At 43.7% G+C, this 20,972-nt stretch overlaps 6 protein-coding genes across 6 annotated transcripts; 1 reads left to right on the top strand and 5 right to left on the bottom strand.

Moving 5' to 3' along the window:
* Positions 1-4,397: 4,397 nt before the first annotated feature.
* On the bottom strand, positions 4,398-8,333 carry KNAG0B07010 (uncharacterized protein; the record flags this gene model as incomplete). The annotated part of the gene is made up of 1 exon (XM_022606702.1): positions 4,398-8,333. The coding sequence occupies one exon, from the start codon at positions 8,331-8,333 to the stop codon at positions 4,398-4,400; it is 3,936 nt and encodes a 1,311-aa protein (XP_022463371.1).
* A 181-nt stretch (positions 8,334-8,514) lies between these two features.
* On the bottom strand, positions 8,515-9,003 carry KNAG0B07000 (uncharacterized protein; the record flags this gene model as incomplete). Its single annotated transcript, XM_022606701.1, has 1 exon — positions 8,515-9,003. The coding sequence occupies one exon, from the start codon at positions 9,001-9,003 to the stop codon at positions 8,515-8,517; it is 489 nt and encodes a 162-aa protein (XP_022463370.1).
* Positions 9,004-11,249: 2,246 nt separating this feature from the next.
* Positions 11,250-12,326, bottom strand: KNAG0B06990 (NAD(P)-dependent alcohol dehydrogenase; the record flags this gene model as incomplete). Its single annotated transcript, XM_022606700.1, has 1 exon — positions 11,250-12,326. One exon carries the CDS (start codon positions 12,324-12,326, stop codon positions 11,250-11,252), a length of 1,077 nt encoding a protein of 358 aa, XP_022463369.1.
* Positions 12,327-13,791: 1,465 nt separating this feature from the next.
* KNAG0B06980 (SRP1/TIP1 family protein) lies at positions 13,792-15,789 on the bottom strand (the record flags this gene model as incomplete). The annotated part of the gene is made up of 1 exon (XM_022606699.1): positions 13,792-15,789. One exon carries the CDS (start codon positions 15,787-15,789, stop codon positions 13,792-13,794), a length of 1,998 nt encoding a protein of 665 aa, XP_022463368.1.
* A 1,214-nt stretch (positions 15,790-17,003) lies between these two features.
* KNAG0B06970 (homocysteine S-methyltransferase family protein) lies at positions 17,004-18,002 on the bottom strand (the record flags this gene model as incomplete). Its single annotated transcript, XM_022606698.1, has 1 exon — positions 17,004-18,002. One exon carries the CDS (start codon positions 18,000-18,002, stop codon positions 17,004-17,006), a length of 999 nt encoding a protein of 332 aa, XP_022463367.1.
* Positions 18,003-19,023: 1,021 nt separating this feature from the next.
* YCT1 (Yct1p) lies at positions 19,024-20,664 on the top strand (the record flags this gene model as incomplete). The annotated part of the gene is made up of 1 exon (XM_022606696.1): positions 19,024-20,664. One exon carries the CDS (start codon positions 19,024-19,026, stop codon positions 20,662-20,664), a length of 1,641 nt encoding a protein of 546 aa, XP_022463366.1.
* Between the last annotated feature and the right edge of the window lie 308 nt (positions 20,665-20,972).

Raw genomic sequence — 20,972 nt, 5'->3', positions numbered from 1 at the left:
CATAAAGGAAAAACGACATGGAGGAAAATCAACTATAAACAAAACGCTTTCCAAATGGGGAAACTGAGGTTTGTTTGCTTTCCAACAATGCAGAGGTGGGGGAATGGCGAGTCAAAAATATCCCGATTAGGGAATACTGAAACCTTTTTGGGACTCCACGAGATGAAAGGTGCGGGCACTTAAACGAGGCTGTAGGGCGTTTTGTTGTCTATGTTTTATCTTGACAAAATATCGTACGTATTTTCTCAAATAGGCGATGCAAACTCTTCAGAAGCCCCTTGCCTTGGCTTTTATTTTAACCCTGTGTCGAGATTCCTCGGACAAGTGGGAGCAAGTGCAGTTTCAGCACGGAAAGAAAACTACATCACCGAAAGCAGCTGATATCTCCATTATGGTTGAGCCGGTGTACTACATGTCTGAGACGAGATAACCTTGAGAGTAGCGTGAGTCGTTTAGTGCATGATGTATGCATCCGAGAAAACTTATCCTGGTCGAGGCCCCATGCAAGGCTACATACATACTTTTATCCTACTTCCCAGTTTCAAAGTCATAATTCAATGTGAGAAGAAATGCCCTCTCATCTTATTGTAGATTTACCAGGATAGCCAGTATGGAGAGGTAGAGTATACTTGATGGTAACAGATATTCCAATATGAGTCATAAACAGAATACCTCCTCATACTTTACTTGGTTTAGCATTACACAGACCAATTCTTAATTGTAATGGGCTGACTAGTTCAGTAACAGAATATCCTATCATCCAATACCCAACACAGTATTTCGCACAAACCACTGCCATACGCCCCCCATCCACATCATTCAAAAAAAAACCTTTAGGCAAAAAATGTTCCACACCCATCGTCGGAACGACAACGAGATACCATGGAATAGTGAAACTTTTTCCAATCAGCCTGCCACCCGTGCCTCTGCATTGAAGAGAACATAGTTTAGAAAAAGCACTTTTTATGTAATCAGTCATTGCATCAGTCTCTGACATCTGCACCATCGCCTAACTTATGTGCCACAAATGAGATAGCTCATGGAGACCACTTGTGGAACTACGAGAAGAACTCGATACTGAAGGTGTAGTTGACTCACCCCAACTGGATGAGTGACTCCTCGACGAAACAACACTGCTGCTACTCACCAGCGGCGTGCGGGATGAATGGGACACATACAAACTCACACTGGAGGAGCGGTAGCTTGAAGACTTTGCATTGATAAAAGTCAAAAATGTCGTTGTGTACACCGTGCTTCCAAACCCGCAAGTCCCGTTCTCCTCAATTCTTGAGTAGGAGGTGACGTATTCCACAGCGAGCGTACCACCCAGTACTTCTGTGGTCGTTTTCTGTTCCGGGACGAGAGAGAAGGGATTCTTGAACACTAAAGCAGGAAATATTGTTTGTTGCCCTCAAAAAATGACGGTCATATCTTTTTGTATCAAGTCGCGGGTTGTAACGAGATTATCTAGATCTGTTATCGTAAGGGTTATGCCATCCCCTTTGACAGGTATTTTTCCATCTTGTACGGTGGCGTTGAACTCGTAATCTGGGGGTGCAACAAAAGTATCATGGAACTGCTTAGTCCATGCATGGAAGCACTGGAAATTCCAGAAAGATATACTAATAAAACCGAGTCTTTCAAGACGATGTTCTGACTTTCATAGTATTGTGACGACATAAAAACCAAGACCCCATTCGTTATATCTATTGTTCCAGATCCTCGCATCTCCCACAGAACTGCAAACATTGATTGACCACGAGCATTCACCGTTGTCGAGTTGAATATTGGCGACAGGCGGTTAACACTTATGAGACCGTCGTTCACAACTGGGACGCCGAGTGGACTGATAATATCAAATCCTATTACTGAGAGTTTATTAGGCTTTTCAATATATATTGCACCCTTGTTCATGAAACTTTGAAAAGCGTATATCGAGCACCCTGTGTCAGATGCATTTCTGTATTACTTCTTAATTACAGTTGTCCTGAATTAAGAAAGGTTTGGGGGTTCAGCGTTGTAATGTTGGAAAAATTAAATTCTGCTGTACCAGTAATGTTGATAGGGGAGGCAGTAGCATCGAATAACGAACTGCCGCAGTCGTACGCGTCAAATACAAATTGCCGTAGAAGTTCAGATCGTTATTGAACGTATAGCATCCGCCCGTCAGGGTCAAACTGGCACCTTCCTCCACTGACACGTTACCGTTAAACACGCGATCTCCAGTTAAGGTAATGCTATCTGTGACAATTAGTCCGTCGGTTACCGTCTGCGCTAGAATTGCGTGCAACAGAAAAACCGTCGCCAGTAAACTGTTTTGAAGTTCCCAACCGTCTTCGGGGTATGGTCTGTTGGGATTTCAACACGCAATGGAGAGTGAGATGTACCATATATCCCTGGTTATATAAAAATTGGGAAAGGATATCCCACCCCATCCAAACTACCTCGTCCCGTGGGATCATACGATTTGTTAAGCACTCGGCAAACCCACCTCTTTCTCCCTGAAGGAAAATACAGCGATCTGAACAGGGAACTGGCATTCCTCCTTTGTACGTTATTTTGTTCCTATCTGTCACAAAAGGGAAATACAGTCCCGTTCTGGAAATATGCAACACATTTTTGGTTTCCAGTCAGAGAAACGGCGGAGGACTCGAAGGCCCTGCATGTGGCAGGAATTGCTCCCGGAACTGTCTTGAATGTTCAACTGTGTAGTTGGGTCTCTCCTCTATCGAATTCTTTATTTCCCCAGTGTGCATTGTTCTATCACTTCCAAGGTCTGGCTTGTTACAGTATTTGACAAACCATGGGTCCAAATTTCGAAGGCCCACCGGAAGTAGAAAACTGAGATTCTGTAGCTCAATAAACTCTTTCGGAAATGGAACATATCGTGTGAACAAACTCTTCAACGGTAAGGCCCCTTCTCTGTTCTGTGGACCCAGACAGTATGAATGAGGTTCTACAAGGTCATTGAGACCACTGTACAATGGCAGTTGAACAGTACAATGCTGCGATAGCAAGTATTTGTTCTGTACAGTTTTGGCGAGTGGTTTAACTCCAAGCATTTAACCCTTGATTTTGTATTCCGCAGGCACTAAAGTGAGGATATGTGGCAACGAGGCATATGCGAGACAAACCAATCACCACTCTTTTTTATATGACACAGCACCTTTTTTCCTAGCGTAATTTCAACAATTTCTGATCGTCGAAATGTAGTTTTTGGTTTTGGAAATTGTGATTATGTTCCCTTCTAGAACAGTACTCTGCTACAAGTCAAACACCCGATCTTTAGGTGCGAACGTGAAAGCTACCTTCTCATCGGTATCCTAGCGATTACAGAGTTAGAGCCATGATTATATGCTCGAAATACTACGGATTTGATCAATGGCGAAGAGTTTTAGTCAATGGTTAAGAAACGGGAGCTTCCTATTGCAATACACAGAAATCAAACGGTAACTATATACCTTGTTTATTGCTTTGATGCATCGCTTAATCTGAAAGATCATCGACAGCACAGAGAAGACTCTGAGTGATAGAATCAAAAGTACTGGAGTAGTATAGACGTTGGGACTGTAGTTGGAAGGCAGTATCTTAAGTATTTTCATGCCGATCTTACTCTCCTCATTACACATCCATCGGGTGTGGTACCAAGCAATCTACAGTACGTCGACGCGTAACACGAGGAACCAAGCAATACGCTGTCCGGGGAAATAAGAACACCGTACCGTCACTCCAAAGTTCTCATTGAAGGGTAATACTGTACAAGAATTTTACACAAGGAACCACCTAAAAGCATAATAACCGACAATTAATTTAGCTCCCGTAGTCCAAGCACAAACTTGGTCATCCTCCCTGCAACAGCACATGCCGAGACACGGTAACTAAACTACACCAGGCACGAAACCATGCTCGTATTTTTACTGACTCTTCAGAAATGATAAAAGTTAATTCGTCTTGCAGATACTGCCGTTCCTTGGTTCACAATCCCATAAAATTGCAGCAACATCACGTTCAACTAACAGGCGAGTTTTGAGCACCCAACACGGTCTCATCCTGAGAAGTATTGCTGGTGGGAGAAGTGGTCGGTACACGCTTGGTCCTCACAAGTGGCGGTACACGTGGGTTCTTCCTCGGAGCAGGTCTTGTGGGAGTAGTACCACCTGGAGACCTTGCACCCCTTGTCAAGAGAGGGATCACACTACGATTAACTGGGTGTTGAGTAGCAGAAGGAACGCTATCTTTCTTAACATAGCGGTCGCAAACTTGAAGATACGGGAGCACACTCAGTGTAGTTCCAGGAGAATCATCGCTGCTGTTAACCAACAATGCACTGTCCTTCTCGCTGGTACTGGCTGACGTCGTTGCTGAACCGCCAGAGACATGCCCTACCTTCGCTCGCTTCACTGGCGGTTCGCTTGGTGAAGGCGTTCCAGGTGGACTGCTGGGTATTTGCTTGCCATCCGTATTTGGGCGGGGGTGGCAATCGGCGGGACGGTAAAGAGTGTGGTCGGGTCGGTCCGGGACCTTTCGAAGGAGTAGCCAGAATGTGAACCTGTGACGCTATTCGATTCTGAAGTAAGTGACGACTTTCTCGTAGATAATGTTCTGGGCAACCGCTCGTCATCGAATGCCTCCCATTGGTTCTTGTTCAGTATGGGAAACTCCACCATTTTTGGGAACACCCGCTCGACAAATTCAACTGGGCGAAGGTTCTTCGTATTGTAGTCCCCACAGCAGCCCACATGCCCTTTTTGACTCAACACGTAAAAACTATTCAGCTGTGGGGTTAAGCACCCAGGGGTTAGTCTGCCAGGAGCGCCGTCATTACTGGAGGACGACCAAAGGACTATACATAATCCGTCTCCTCGTATCCTTCCGGCAGCCTGAACAAACACCTCGACTGAAGGGAGATAATCGACGAGGACGACAAGCTGTAAGTTCTGCACATCAATACCCTCGGTCACGTCCTTTGTGCCGATGAGTACCCTTTTTGACGGATCTTCGGTGAACACTCGCATGGCGTGTCCCTGATCTACATCGCTCAGTTGATCATGAATGTAAAGCGAATCGTGCGCAACTAGATCTCTTGCAAGTATGCCTACCTGTTCCCTTGTGCGGCAAACCAGAATAGCCTTCGACTTTTCTTCGGAGGCCATAAATTGGTTCACCAGTATTACAGCCCTTTCCAGACACAATTTGGACGAGGCACACTCTGCAAACCACTTGACAGAACTAGCAAGTGGCATTTCATCTACTAAGTTGTGGACGTAGCACTTTGAGTCCAATGATAGCTCCGTGGTTAATGGCGTCTCGAACCCTATTCTCTGCAGAGGTTTCGCAAACCCTTGCCACCCGATCGTGCTGGATAAAACCACGACTTTCCACGCTAAACCAAAATTAATTTGACAAATTGATTTGTACAATTTTGACCCGAAGCCGAGTACGGATTTGAAGTTTTGGACCTCATCGACTACAATTAATCCCAAAAAGGTCTTTTTGAAATTTTGGTACCAGCCGCCGATTAGCCTTTTACAGGCATCAGTGCCCATATCGCGGAAGGTTCCAACATATACATCAGCGGTTAGTGTTCGCTCCTCGATGCTGTCTCCATTCCGCCACAGTTCAATTACATCCCCGACATCTAGTATTCCCCTCGTTTTCAAGCGGTCAATCATGTTGGCCTTCAACGGAATGTACGGCACAAACACAAAAGACACCACCTTCGGTACCGAATTCCTCTTCTTCACAGCAATCAATGGAATCTGAAACAGTACTGTCTTCCCAGAACCTGGTGGGGCCTGGACTGGAATCAAATGTTCAGTACCCAGATATACTGCATTAGCCACGTCCTGTTGTCCCTTCCTAAACAAAAAGGTTTCGCCATATAGCAGCCGCCCAGCAACGACCAAATCCCCTGGAGATCCCTGTGGCCGGTATTTTCTCTTATCGCTTTCCTCCTTTTTTGCTGCCGTCACTTCCCTAGTCATTTCAAGACCAAGGAACCTATGCCAGGCCAACGCTATTTCGGAGTCTATGAAGGATTTAGCACTGTCATTGCGGTCATAGACCCGGCTACCAGTGACGGCAATGTATCCAGCATACTCCTCAACAGCATTGACGGCCAGAGTTATCTTCTCCATATTTGCGTGCTTCCGCATGAAGTACATAATCCCATAACGGAGCTCCCTGAAGTTCAAGCAAGCGTTTTTATGAACTGAGCGAGGATACTGACCGGTCCTTCTGTTAAACTGCTCGTATTTAAGCAATTTCCCGGCAAGCACATCAGCAAATAAAAAGGTGTGAATAACTTGATAGGAGTAATCTCTGTCCGAGAGCGACACAGCGACCATGTCTGTACCTTTGTTGGGAGGGGTCGGTACCTTCGACCCCATCTCATTGTAGAGATCTCGGGACATACCCGCAAACTCCGAACCAACCACATCGTTGCGCAGCGAAACTATGATCATTATGTAGAAGAAGAGGTAGTTGGAGGTAGTCGTGTCCAACAACTTAGTCGACCGCCTGTTAGTCTGAGCCATCGAGGACGTTGTCCGGATCTCGAGACCGCGGGTGGTCGGATCGATGTAGATATTTCGATCACTCCCGGAAAACTTTAGTCGAACGATCTCTGGGAACAGATATGGCAGGCCCGTCCCGATAAATATCATCCAGATAATGGCACGGGCACAGACGTTGACTAGGCGGAAAACCTCTTTCTTTTCGCTGTCAGATATTGCTCGCTTCTTGCACGGAAGCACACTAGTTAAGGTATTTCCTACAAAAAGTCTGAGAAACGACAAATTAACAGCCTGCACGTCTTCGGAAACATCGATGGACCGGTCCCTGAGTAGTTGCTCTGCAACAATGTCCACCTTCAAGATATTGCTGAAGAATCGATTAAGCGCCTGCAATGCTCTCTCAAACTCGCGCTTGGTACGTCGCCTTAGAGCTACCACGAGATAGCCCCTCGAGAAGCTCTTGTTTCCCACAATGCAATTTAAAGGTCCGAGTTCTCTGACGATGTTCCTGTTTTCGGTCTTCAATTGGTCATACAGCAGAGAGTACGTTGTGGTAAGTGACTTCCATGCTTGTGATTTCTTATTCGTGAACAGGTCACTGACATCCTCGGACTCGCCCACGGTTTGGGGGTACAAGGCAGAATACGTTGTCCAGGCCTTGATGGCATCCAGAACGTGGCGGTACTGGGACACCGAGAGAAATTCGACCTTCGCGGCAGTGACCCGGTTGAGGTTGACGGTGGCCAGCCGACAGAGACTAATGAGATAGTCGGTGTGAGAGCTGTTCGTGATGATTTCCCTCCAGTATAGTGCATTTTGAAGAAGCATCTCGTCTCCCAAGGCACCGTCGAACAGCGACACAGTTTTCTTCGGTCTTGCCGCTTTTTCGGCACAACTTATCTTGTCGGAAACCTCGTCTAGATATAAAAAGACGGTTAGATTATGGACATAGCCCGCTAGCGTAGCAGAGGCGACCTCGCGTGGGAAGGGGCAGATTTCCCCATATCTGTCCCTGGTGTAATTTGTTTTGACAACTCCAGCACACACTTCCGTGTAGAACTTCATAAATACGAAAGAGATACGGTCCCGCATGGATGAATTTTCCTTCAGGAACAGGCCGATAAGTTCCAAGTCGTTGTCGTTAAAGCGCAAGTTATGCAAACACAGTTTCTCCTTGTAAAATCCCACCTCACGGACGGTTGATATCGGAACGTAATTGATGTTAGTGGCGATCTGGATTGTGTCTTGGGGGCTGACATAATACAAACACTTGATCTTTTTGTGCAGAGGGCGGTAGCGGATGACTTGCATTGGCCTGGCCTCCGACTTCTGGCGGCCACTGGCAATTTGGAAACCTGATTCCGTTTCGATAACAGAAACAGTCTCTGTCCCCATGTAGTCAAACAATTTTGATGAGGAGCAGGGAATAAGATCAGAGTAGCTGTACCTGTTGTATAACTCGTTCATATCTATAATGTTCAGTTTTTCAAGCACTTCTCCCTCCCTCTTGTTTATAGTATTGCTTTGGGGAATGTAAGAACGCACGGCTTTGGTGCCGTTCTTGTTGATAAAGACGAGGTAACCTTCAATGACAGTGTAGCGATCCGAGACTTCGACCGTGCATGGTTCAGGACCGGACTGTGATGGGACGGCCTGTTGCGGCAGGGAATTGCACGCGTTTGTGTCGCCTTTCGTCGGAGGGGTAAAGTCGAATTCAGACTCCGATTCCGATGGCGGGTCGGAATGGTTCATTTCTTCAAAAGCTTCTTCAAAAGTGCTACTGTATAACTCGTCTTCTGATCCGGTGTAGCTTTGCATTGCAACGGGGCGTTGAATAACTATAAGTTATGCAGATTCCAAGGAGAGTACCTTAAGATAAACTAAGAGACAATGTGAGCTGGAATTGCTCTGTTTTATATATGTTGCGATATGCAACCGCGTGTAAGAGGGAGCACGCGTACCGGATAAATTACGCAGGATGTAGAACATATAATATCGTCTAACGAGAATATGGCAGGGTAACAGTTGTGCCACAATTGTCGTCGACACACTGGAAAGTGTTACGTTTAGCTACCAATAGTCTACGTCTGATCTGTTTCACCAAAAGGTATCGAACTATATATGGAAGAATTTGTACAATATTAGAAAGAAGTAAATGAATTATATCATCACCATCTAAATAGAATTCATTACTATGGATAAATATGGCAAAAATGCCAATATCTAACAAAATACAGGTCTGTAGCCCCGTGTACAAATAACAGTCGTGCGTGACAAAGTACAGATCGGGCATCCTGGATATATCGAAACATGAAACTTTACTCCGCATTGTAGGAGGTTCACAAAACAACCAAAATAAACCGTGCTGGAATAAAACTGTCATTGATACACGAAATTTGCGCATCACTGGCAAGCCATGAACTGTTGTGTTTCCTTGCAGAACAGAGTAACAATTGGGTACAGTCTCGAAAGAGTCCAGCTCTCTCATGCTACAGAGCTAAATTCAACGAGGTAACAAAAAAACCGTAAAATCCAAAGGTTGTATGTTTCTATATCTTGCATGCATTCTTTTGATAAACTTTGATGTAGATGCAGCCCTTTGGCCATTGTACGTGGATAAACGTTGGACTGCTAGTTTCATTAGCAGTTTCGAACACTTAGTATTTGCAATTGCTCCATACGCTGATCCCGATCCGGGGGTACACCCAGAAACGTGGCACCAAGATCAGCGCAACACCGACGAGCACTTGCGCTTTGATTGCGACCCCACGAGATATTGTCAAAAAGAAGATTCTAAGGTCCACCATCGCACCCAGTATTGTTGAAACATAGTCCGTTCAACTGTAGCATCCTCAATGTTCGTAAACAAATCCCCAAGATCAGCTGCTTGTCATGGTCGTGGCACGGTGTGTACAGCTCATCAATGGTGTACAATGGCTCTAGCAGCAGTGCCGTTATAATCAACAAACATCATGGGGCAGCTTATATGCGTCAACGATTTTCAGAACTCTCCTTTGGCCCTCCTGTTCTCCACAGTTCGACGACTTTACAATATTTTATTTATTGAGGGATTGCAACGCAGAGCTTCTACCGGAGAGAGAACATCGTTTGACAAGGTGGTGTACACCATCACATCCTGAACAGAGCACAATAACTGTTTGGTCACCTATTAGTTGACTGACACATCTGGCGCCCAGTTTCATTCGGGATTGTGAACAGTCTTAAAGTGTTTTCTTCCAGTGGAGACATACGATAACCAGCTAACGGTGCAAAGTCCTGTTACTGGGCCATTAAGCTTATCATCAAGCGACACACCCACAGTGTTTTTATCCGAAGGTGGTATAATACTTTGAGATATAACTGGTATCGTCTGCTGATCCCAAAATATATCGTAACAAGTAAACAGAATTGATACGTAGTTGCGTATATCAATTTGAATCAATTTTTGAGCATCCTCCAGGACCGGTCAATGAGCACACCAATTCCCAAAATTGGGCAATCACCTGTCGCCTTGTTATACGCTTAGTAAAAAATGATTAAGCTTGTCGTGGCTTTTACGGTACGCCAAGATAGAACTTAAATCATACAACAGTTACACCACAAACGTTTAGTCCGTAAACTCATGCCAAATGGTGTTTTCTATAGGGTATGCTGTACACATCTGTCGAGATTCATCAAGATTTGCTTCCCGAGTCTGAATTTTCCAACTATACCCGTTGAAGAGAAAGGTAGAATGCACCTAAAGTAACCACCCAAAAAACGGAAGGAAAAAGATCTTCTCTACTGCCTAGAACAATAAGGATAACTTGTAAACCGTGATTCCTGTTATTTTATTGTAGTGTTTTTCAAGATTCAGACGAAGAGTATCGAGAGAGATCCAAAAGTCTTGGTGCCAATAAAATCTCCACCCCTCTTTACATCGGTAAAACATCCCATGATTTACGCGACTCTACTTCTTAAGGTTGTGAATGGGACTAAAAGGGCAACATTTTCCTTTTTTGAACAGAACCGTCTTCCCAGAACTGATAATATGCAACATTTGGGCTTTGACGCTTTTTATAAAGATAATAAAGACAATGACTAATCCATCTCTCGTTTTAAAAACGAAACAGTTCTCGGAAAGTTAACTTTCAAAAATATGTGGCTTACACCTGTCGGAAACCCTGAGAAAAGAAAAGAAAAGAATATCTTTTCCCTGTATTTTGAAGAAGGAATTGGTTTTTGCAAGCCCAAACCCAGAATGTTGACAGAAATTATCTGGCAATGATAACAGCTCTCTCCCGTATTCCTGCAGACCTTTTTTGACATATTAAAACCGTAAAACTTATCTTGCTCCTAGACTTGATAGAATATCAAAAAAAAGTGATTATACCTACTGAGTTGTGAATTTTCTCTGCCTCTAAAGATATCTGGATAGACAGGGAAGAACGGACACCTCAAGAATGCTGTCAGCTTGTATGAAAGCTTTTATGATAAGAAAGTGAGTTTTAATATCATACTTCGTAAAAGGGCAATTGGTTGGTGAGGTATCTCCAAGGTGAGTTGGATATGTAGGTTGATATGATACTTCGCAGATATTATTGGTGTTTTCGATGTTGGTTTGATATATTCACAATAAACTCATTGTGTTATAGTATCAATTGTGGTACTTGCTTTATAGATTTCGATATGTACATGTTATCGTTGAGTGTTCTATTTGAATTGATGTAAGGTAAACAAAGATCAAACTAATGCTCAAAATGCCTTGTCGTAGTCAACCAGGGTGAATCGGTATCTTACATCGCCCTTTTCCATTCTTGTAAAGGCTTCATTAACACCCTTTTCACCTATTGGGATCGTTTCTACCCATATTTTAATATTATTCTTGGCTACCAATTCTAATAACTCCTTCAGCTCTTTCATAGACCCTAAAAGACTGTTTGCGATCGAGACCCCCACTAGGCCAAATGGTTTCAGCTTTAAAATTTCATGTTGCTCCGGAATGGCAATAGATACAACACGCCCACCAACTGTCATGATTTTGGGAAGAGTATCGAAATCCACATCTGTTAAAGAGCCAGCGCAGATAACAAGAAGGTCAAGCGTGTCAAAATACTTTTCGTGCCAATCAGGTTCCTCTTTAGTGGCAATGAAATGATCTGTGCCCAGTTTCACAGCATCTGCTTTTTTGCTGGATGTCCGAGAGATCGCATAAACTTCTGCTCCCATTGCCTTAGCTAAAAGAACACCCATGTGACCAATACCTCCGATTCCTAAAATTCCAACCTTCTTGCCAGGACCACATCCATTTCTAAGCAAAGGGGAAAACACCGTTAATCCACCACACATCAATGGAGCGGCCAAATGTGAGGGGATTGACTCTGGGATAAGTACGGCAAAGTGCTCATGAACCCTCACATAATCAGCGTATCCGCCTTGGGATACATATCCATCCCGGTAAGACTTCGCATAAGTACTCACCCTGTTTGGACAGTACGGCTCGTTATCATGCGTGCAGCGGTCGCAATCCAGGCATGAGAGTGCTTGTGCTCCAACACCCACTCGGTCTTCGACTTTCAATCCACTGTCGCAACGTGGACCAGTCTTTACCACGATACCAATAATTTCATGTCCAACCACTAGGGGCTTAGGAATTTCACCCCAATGCCCACTAGCACAATGTATATCCGAACCACAAACTCCACAAGCCAGAACTCTTATGTCGATGTCGTGATCATCAAAGTGCTTGGGCAGGTAGTCAAGTTGAGAGACATTCTTCCAGTTTGCATGATCTGTCACAGCAATACCCTTAAATGTATCGGGATAAGTCATCTTGGACGTTTCTGAGTCCAGCGCTTAATTGGTCCCGTAACGGCAGCCATTTCCAGTGTTGTGTCAAGTGGTTTCTCCCGTTCTTATATGCATCAGATACCGTTATTGACAGAGAAGGAAAACGAAAATTTTAGAGGATGAAAAGTTCCGATAAGAAAATAATCAGTTAGATGGGCGGACGCAAGATATGCCCCTTTTGGGAACAGTATCCTGTTGAATAGGGTCTTGTTCGCCGTGGCTATTCATTGTAGTAGAGTAAAGAGATGTTTTAGTTCAGGTATGACTTCTGGTATATACTTAATATATAAGTATATGGTTCGATGATCTCTTCTATATTGTCACAGATAGAAGGATCAATTCATTAGATGTAGTTAGGCTTTATATACGTGAGAATTTGCTCAGAGTCAATGGTGTGACTTTTCACTTTCTCACTGTGGTGAATACTTCCACACTTGTGGCATCGTTATTTGTCTCGTTAACATTTGTGTCTTTTATCAAGTGTGTGTCCTGTTTATGCCTATGATGATATCTTATCACCCTTATCATATTCATTTTCTATATCCAGCATATCCATCCTCAACAGGGGAAGATCTCCGTTGCTAGTCATAATCGTTGCAGATTGAAATGTTTTTCTCCAATAAGTAACGATTGGTCGACCTCACGTATCCACTTGTGAACTGCAGCTAAAAAGTAGATGTCTTCACTTAATCTTGATATAAAAAAGTGTGTTAAACACATAATGCGGACCGATGTACGGTTCTAAATGAGCGGTTGACTTGTTTTAATGGATGTTTGTAGTCATTTCCGCCTCATTATTCGAGCAAACCAAAAAGAGCATACTTTTAATCTAAGTTGACAAAATACCGCTCCAAACGGAAAGTTTAGTTGTAGGAACCCGGTAACGGTTGGTCTTAATAGCTAGTGAAAGTAAGGATATTGGCATATACTAAGATAACAGGGTTACACTAGGGCGATGTTGTTTGTTCATGCATTGTAAATGTAAACACGGTGCAAAAGATGATGTACCTTTTTATAACAACTACGACAGTAACCGCATTATCCAACAGACAGTGTTTCCCTATCTTGAAGATTTATTATTTTTCAAGATATTTACGAGGAGATTAAAGTTAGGTATCGTGATACTCTTTGAAACCCACTGATCCTTTAAAGTGACGTTAGTATCTCACTATTTGGATGTGGGAATAATTGTCCTCTTTAGAAATGATCGCAAAGCCAGGTAATGGAAACAGCGTAATATTTTAAGGGAAGAAGACCAATTGGAACTTGATTACAATGTTGTGCAAAGGCATGCAGGAATATGCTCGTTGGTGTTCGTGGTAAATAACGACCGAAGAACATAATGTTTAATACACAGTAGTATTGTGCAACAAAAAAAGGTGGATTTCTAGGATATCGATTTATTATATAAGGAAAAATCAGTAATACACATTGTTCTTAATTATATCTATAATAGGAGAGCAACCATTGCCATCAAACCGACACTCGCGCCAACAACACCTCTGGAAGCATCGTTAGCGGTCTGAACGTGGACGTTTGGTGCGTTGGACGATTTGGTGGAAGAGGAATGTGCTGATTCAGTTTGCTCTTTAACACCGCTGGGCCCGGCCAGAGTTGTTATGGTGGAACCATTTTCGACCTTGATAGCGGTAGAGGAGCCCTTTTCCCCCTTAGAAGTGGTTTTTTGGGCAGCATTCTCTTTCGTACCAGTTCCAGTTGTTGTGGTTCCAGCCTGTCCGGTTGCGGTGGTTGTCTCCGCAGCGGTAGTGGCAGCCTTGCCATTTGATTCACCTTTACCACTCTTCGTCTCTGTTTTACCATTTGCGTTTATAGATTCCGCACTGTTCGTACATGTGGTTGTGGTCTCTGTTAACGTTTTATGAGCCTCCTCAGATTTTCTAGAACGACATTCTTCATCGCAAACAGTTTCAGTAACTGTAGATGTGTTTACTTTAGTAGCAGTGGCAGACTTCTTGGCTTCCTCAGACTTCTTGGAGTGGCACACTTCGTCACAGACAGTGGCAGTGACAGTGGATGTGTTCACCTCAGTGGCAGTGGCGGTTCTCTTGGCTTCTTCAGACTTCTTGGAGTGGCACACTTCGTCACAAACAGTGGACGTCAATGTGTCGGTCTTCCCGGTAGTCGTTGTCGCAGTCTTGGCGCTCTCAGATGGACAACTGTTCACCGTCGTGGTGTTGTGGTACAAAGAGGTAGCAGTAGTCCATTGGGTGGAGACACCGTAAGTGGTGTTCCTTTCAGTTGGAGCAGCGGAAACGGAAGAAACAGCAACGGAAGACACTGGAGCAGAAGAAACGACGGAAGAAGCAGCAGCAGAGGATGCCACAACAGAAGAGACTGGAGCAGAAGAAACAACGGAAGAAGCAGCGGCAGAGGAAGCAGCGGCAGATGATGCAGCAGTAGAGGAAACAACGGAAGAAGCAGCGGCAGAGGATTCACCTGGGGCAGCAGTCTTGACAACAACGTGTCTGGCTCTGAAGGTAGCATCCAAGGCCTGTTCCAATCTGGTGGAGTACCATGGGACACCGCTCAACATCATTTGCACAGTCGCTGGGTCAATACCAGTCAAAAGGGTCATGAACTCAGACTCTGGTTGGCCCATCATGGCGTGCATGACGGCTTGGGCAATAGCAGGAGGGTGTGGCTGGCCTGGGTTGGCTTGTTGGAAGTTAAGGTATTGCTGCATGTTGGCGTTGATGTCTTTAACGTAGACGGCCAGCTCCATGCTTTGAACCATAGGGTCTTCAACTGGAAGAGTGGTCCATGCAACTGGTGCAGAGGTTGTGGCAGCAGTAGTAGAAGTAGTTGGAACAACAGAGCTCGTTGGAGCAGCTGAAGTGGTTGTTGAGCTGGTCGTTGGAGCAGCTGAAGTGGTTGTCGAGCTGGCCGTTGGAGCAGCTGAAGTGGTTGTCGAGCTGGTCGTTGGAGCAGCTGAAGTGGTTGTCGAGCTGGTCGTTGGAGCAGCTGAAGTGGTTGTCGAGCTGGTCGTTGGAGCAGCTGGAGTGGTCTTCGAACTAATAGTGGACGATACTGTCTCATGAGTAATGGCGGACTGTGGGTATGTGATAGTGATGTCCCTAGCCGCCAGAGACTTTTCTAATGCTGGTAGAAGTCTCGTTGAGTACCATGGAACACCAGTCATCATCATACTGACAGTAGCATATGGGATCGTCGTCAGTTGGCCCAACCATTTGGATTCCGGGGAACCAAACATCCTAGCCATAACAGCCTGTTGGACAGAATCAGGATATGGTTGATCTTTGTGCGTACTTCGGAAATTCAGATACTGCATCATGTTACTGTAGATATCATTAACATAAACAGCTAGTTCAATTTCCTTGACTGTTTCATCGTCAGCAGCCAAATTAATGGCATATGCTGTTGTCAAAGCATATGCTGCTACCGAAATCTTACTGAAGCTAACCATTTTTTGTCTGAATATTTTGGTCTCTTACAAAAGAGAAAAATGTGTAAGCTTGGAAGACCTTTAATTAGTCCATTATTCCCCTGTTGGAGATGCACGGGGCATTTATATATTCTTTGTAAAAACCTTAACCGGAGCATCTCTGCGAAACCCCATAATATTAGGAATTGGGGTCTCTTCACAAAAGTGTCTCGTATAAAATAGCGTCGATATTTTCGACGAGATTCTGTTAAGAATATGTGCGAATGGCGGAGAGCACAGGAGGAAAGCACATGTATGTTTGAGTTCCTCGTATCAGAGGAAAAGTTCCGTCGTGGTGACTTAGCTTACTTGTAGGACAGATTCAATAAAAATATGACCGGTTTGTGTGTGCTTTGTTTTCACATCGACATAACGCGCTTTTTTCTGCTTTCTTTTTCCGCTTTTGGTACGAAAATATCACGAACCTAAATGATAACTCAAACGAGTATATCCACAATAGGACATTCGTATATTGTGTACCTTCCTCGTAACAACGCTGAAAGTTTGGTCCGGTCACGGTAAGTATCGTACGATGAATCTCGTATTGCGTGGTATGTGATTGATTCGGTGCACAAATCACGAGTACATATTCGTCCTCCTCCTATTGGGACTTAAAATGTCCATGACTTTCTGGTGCCCTTGAATTGGTGCTTATAGTTAGGCAACCTATTGTTTAATTTGGGGTACAGTGCGTCAACAGGAACTGTAAACGAACCAAGAACTCCTCTCGGTGGAGGCTCGAGATGCAATTTGATCGTATAATGTGTACCTGCGAGCGGCGTTTTTTTGTTCAGGATCATTTCGTACTCGATGAGGTGGTCGAGAATCTACAATAGTAAGTAATTCGATCATATATCCCGTGTTCGCATCAACCACTTAACCAAGTTTGCCCAAGAGTACTTTTTATTTCATTCTTTTGGCAATGCAGCTTGTTGTAGAGTTAGAAGGAGCAGCATTAATAAGTATTGTGATAGCATGTCCTTGTTAACAAAGTCAAACGGTATACAATACGTTTTGCTCTTTCTATGTGACAAAGTAAAAGTTTTTTAAAAAAGACAAGAAGCATTATCCATAATGATGGTGCTCGATGCAAATATTTACAATTATAGAGGCATCCCAGGATCATGTTAGATTTAGTCGTTCCAGTATCTATATAAAGTCACTCAGAGTGAGGAAAGTTCAAATCAAATGTAAAATTAGTCCTGCCACACAGTATCGTCTGCACGTTTCTTGACTGCAGCTGCTACCGCTCTGATATCCTTAGGTGAAGTCCGACAGCAGCCACCCACGATACGGGCCCCTGCCTTGATATACCTGTCTACCACTTCTTCCCATGTCATAACCATGTCCCTATTCGGTAGCCATATTTTCTTCACTGTGTCGTAGACTTCACCGCTATTTGGGTATGCAATCAACGGCATATCTGGTAACTCCTTGTGTATGGACTCTAGAATATCTGGAGAATCGCTGAAGCTCACACAGTTAATCCCCAACAACGTTAAATTCTTATTCAATTTGCCCCCAAAAGACTTTATCAAGTCCGCGACATCTTTCATAGTAGATCCATCTCTCAACAACCCGTTGTTATGGACAGACAGGCCAATGTAAAAAGGTTTGGAAAGGATGGTCTCATCCCAGGAGAGAATTGCTCTTAGTTCATGAATATTGGGGATTGTCTCAAACCCAATCAAATCAAGGTTATCATTGTGGAAAAAGTTATCCAGTTGTGGTTTGAAGTATGACAAATAGTCGATCTCAGCGGGGTTTGGGCCATAATCACCATTGAATTCTGCACATACGTGGGCACCCCACGGACCGATGCAGCCAATCAAGTACTTGTCGGGCCCAATGCAATCCCTCGAAAACTGAACAATTCGGTCAAGTAGCGAACTGTACTCCTCCAAGTTTTGAATGGGGGTGTTCTCCGATACAGACTTGAAACTTGTCTGGTAGGTGGTCGTCATTAAAATCTCCGCGCCAGCGTCCAAAAAAGCATCAAACATCCCCTTCACAATCACTCTATCCTTCGAGGACTTGTTGGACCAGAACGAACTGTCGATAAATGGAACAGTGGACCAAACGGGATTCGCTACATTGATCCCCCTGTTTTCCAGTTCTGTCCCCTGACCGCCATCCAGGACCAAGACTTTTCTCGGATTCACCTTCAAATACTCTTGAATTGGTTGACGAGGCATTGGTAAGTTGTCGGTGTTGTGGATTATGCGCTAGGGTTTGCAAAGTATATCAAAGAAGTTCAGAAACTCCTTCCAATCTTCGGATTTGAAAGAAAAGGAGAAAAGTGACACTAATTTTTGTTCAAAAATATAGAAGTGAGGGCCTCCCACCTTTAAGAAGATGTTGCAAGGATGCGATTCGCGGAATTCACGAAGCCCCGTTCATCAATGGTTGCTGATTTAGAAAATCAGCGACCCAATCAGTCTGGGCACTTTGCACAGTCATGACTGCCACTTTGTTTGGCGAATTTGCATTTCTTTATCGTAACGTACTGTCAAATAGCAACCTTGGTGGCATATACAACATGAGGGTCGGGTGATTAAAAGCTTGCCTTGCTCCTGAATTGACAAGTGTGGAAAACGGACTGTTACATATTGCTGCTTGACTTGTTGCCCACCTCACAGTATGTTTTGGCTGACATAGCATGGTGGCTGCGTTTAGGCAATTATTTTTTGTCTTCGGGGGTATGCAACTGTGGCTATTCCAGATTTGCTCGCTAGAGTGAAAACACACGTTGCTGCCTCACCACGGTGGGAAGAAGGGGAAGAGCCGAACAAGGGGCCGAAACACATATAGAAACCCTGCTGTTGGTGCTTGTGTGTTGCCGAGACAGATCACCGTGCTCGGATGACAGCTGTGTAATTTCATGCATTCCCTGCAGTTCCACTGATACTTTAATGGGACAATTTGTTCAAGGCTGTCAAGATAAGAAAAGACAAAACCTTGATCACAGTCTGAAAGACAATTCGGTTTTTCTGTGTAAGATTGTAACCGTGAGACTTAGGTGAGAGATGCTCGAGGTTTAGTTCACTGTGGTCTGGGCAAGCGAAAGGTCTATTCTCTGGAGATAGTGCATCGAGGAATTGATGAATATAAATAAACCTCACTGCTCTGGAACTTTTACAAGCAACATGCTGTCAGTGAAAATGTCTCAGTCAAAGAAGAACGAACTAGGCAACTATCAAATCTCAAAATTCTGTAATGGCATTCACGGGTACTGTGGACACTGACTCAGTTAGTTCTTCTGCAAATAAAGATGCTGTTGAGGTCAAAGACACTGTTATTACCCACGTAGAGGCTGAGAGTGAAAAGTCACAGTCCTCTTTGGAAAAGGTTGGAGAATACAAGATTATTAGAGCTAGAGATGCTGATATTACATTTGCGTTTATGGAAGAACATGATTCTTTAGTTCCAGAAATCACTCCTGTCCAAGAGAAAAAGTTGCGGCGTAAAGTGGCATGGATTATTATATCCTTGACTGCTTCAATTGATTTCTTATTGTACTCTGACAAGGCTACGCTATCTTACGCCTCCATCTTTGAACTATGGGATGACGTGCATCTAACACAAAATAGATACAACAATTCCAATACCCTGTTTTACGTTGGTTACATTATCGGTCTAATGAACCTGATCTGGGTCCAAAAGTTTGCCATTCGTAAAGTCATGGTTTTAATGTGTGTTTCCTGGACGGTTATTATTTTTTTGCACTGCACCGCTTACAATTACCAAGGTATATACGCTTTGCGGTTCTTTTTGGGGTTTGTTGAATCCATCGCTGTTCCAACTTTGAATATTACCATGACCCAGTTTTTAACACCGGAGGAGAAGAATGCATATGCCCCGATTTTCTACACAAGTTGTATTGGTTGTGGAGTTTTCGTCTCGTTGATTGCTTATGGTATTCTCCATGCCCATACTGTGGTTCATATTTGGAAACTATTCATTATTATTATTGGAGGTATGACATTTTTAATGACAATTGTCGTTTTTTTGGTATATCCCAGCAACCCAACGGATGCCAAGTTTCTTTCCGCCGAGGAAAAAGTTTGGGTTATCAGAAGAGTGCAAAGAACGTCCCATTCTTCGATCGAACAAAAGACCATAAAAAAATATCAAGTTATTGAAACTTTTAAAGACCCAGTTACATGGTTGTTCTGTGCTTTTTTCTTATGTCAGCAGTTGGCAAATAATCTAACGTACATGCAAAATATCCTTTTCAAAAACATTGGTCATACGTCCAACTTAGACACGACTATAGTCTCCATTGTCTCTGGCGGTTTTGCATCTGTCCTTGCAGCAGTTGCGACAATTTTCTTATTATACAAGAAGAATTTCACTGCCTTTTCTGTTGTATTTTGGACGATTCCGTCGTTGGCAGCATCCATTGCCATGGTAGCTATCACATGGGGAAAGAATATTGCGTTGATTGCTATGCTCTGTTTAGCTTCCCCACTATTTGGTGTACCTTGGATTTTGATGTTCAGTTGGAACGTCACCAGTTGTGCAGGATATACTAAGAGAGTGACAAGGACTGGACTGGTCATGTTTTGGTATTGTATCTCAAACATTATTTCTCCTCAACTGTGGCAAGATCGTGACGCTCCAAGATTTATCCCTGCCTGGATTGTTCAGATTGTGTTGTCCTTCTTTTTTGCCCCGTCATTGGCTCTCGTAATCTGGTTCATTCTGCGTCGTAGAAATAAAATCAGGTTGGAAAAACTGTCTCAATCAACAGAAAAAGACGGTATTGTCCAGTATGAAGGTGAAAATATAAGCGCCAGTGGCGCACAATTGGATTTAACTGATTTGGAGAATGAATTCTTCATATATCCGTTGTAAATAGGTGACCTTACTTTCATTCTTGTGTATGATAAATATTGTCAATCAAAAAGTTAGTAGCTGATACAATTCTAATTGGAAATAAATTGCCAGGAGACAAGACAGTTAGAAGTTGATCAACAAACAAAGCCGTACTTGGAGCAGTAAATAGGCGGAGACTATACAGCGACAGATTACATGTATGTCAGGGTTGTTCAGTAACAAAAGGGATTGTCGTGTATCTCTCGAAAATTCCTATCTCGATAACTGCGGTAAATACAACTTTCTTCTCTCTACTGTGTCTTTAACTTAGTCTTGCCTTAGAATGC

Source organism: Huiozyma naganishii, chromosome 2, assembly GCF_000348985.1.
Source record: "Huiozyma naganishii CBS 8797 chromosome 2, complete genome".
Lineage (NCBI taxonomy): Eukaryota > Fungi > Ascomycota > Saccharomycetes > Saccharomycetales > Saccharomycetaceae > Huiozyma > Huiozyma naganishii.
This window is presented reverse-complemented; position numbering and strand designations above follow the sequence as displayed.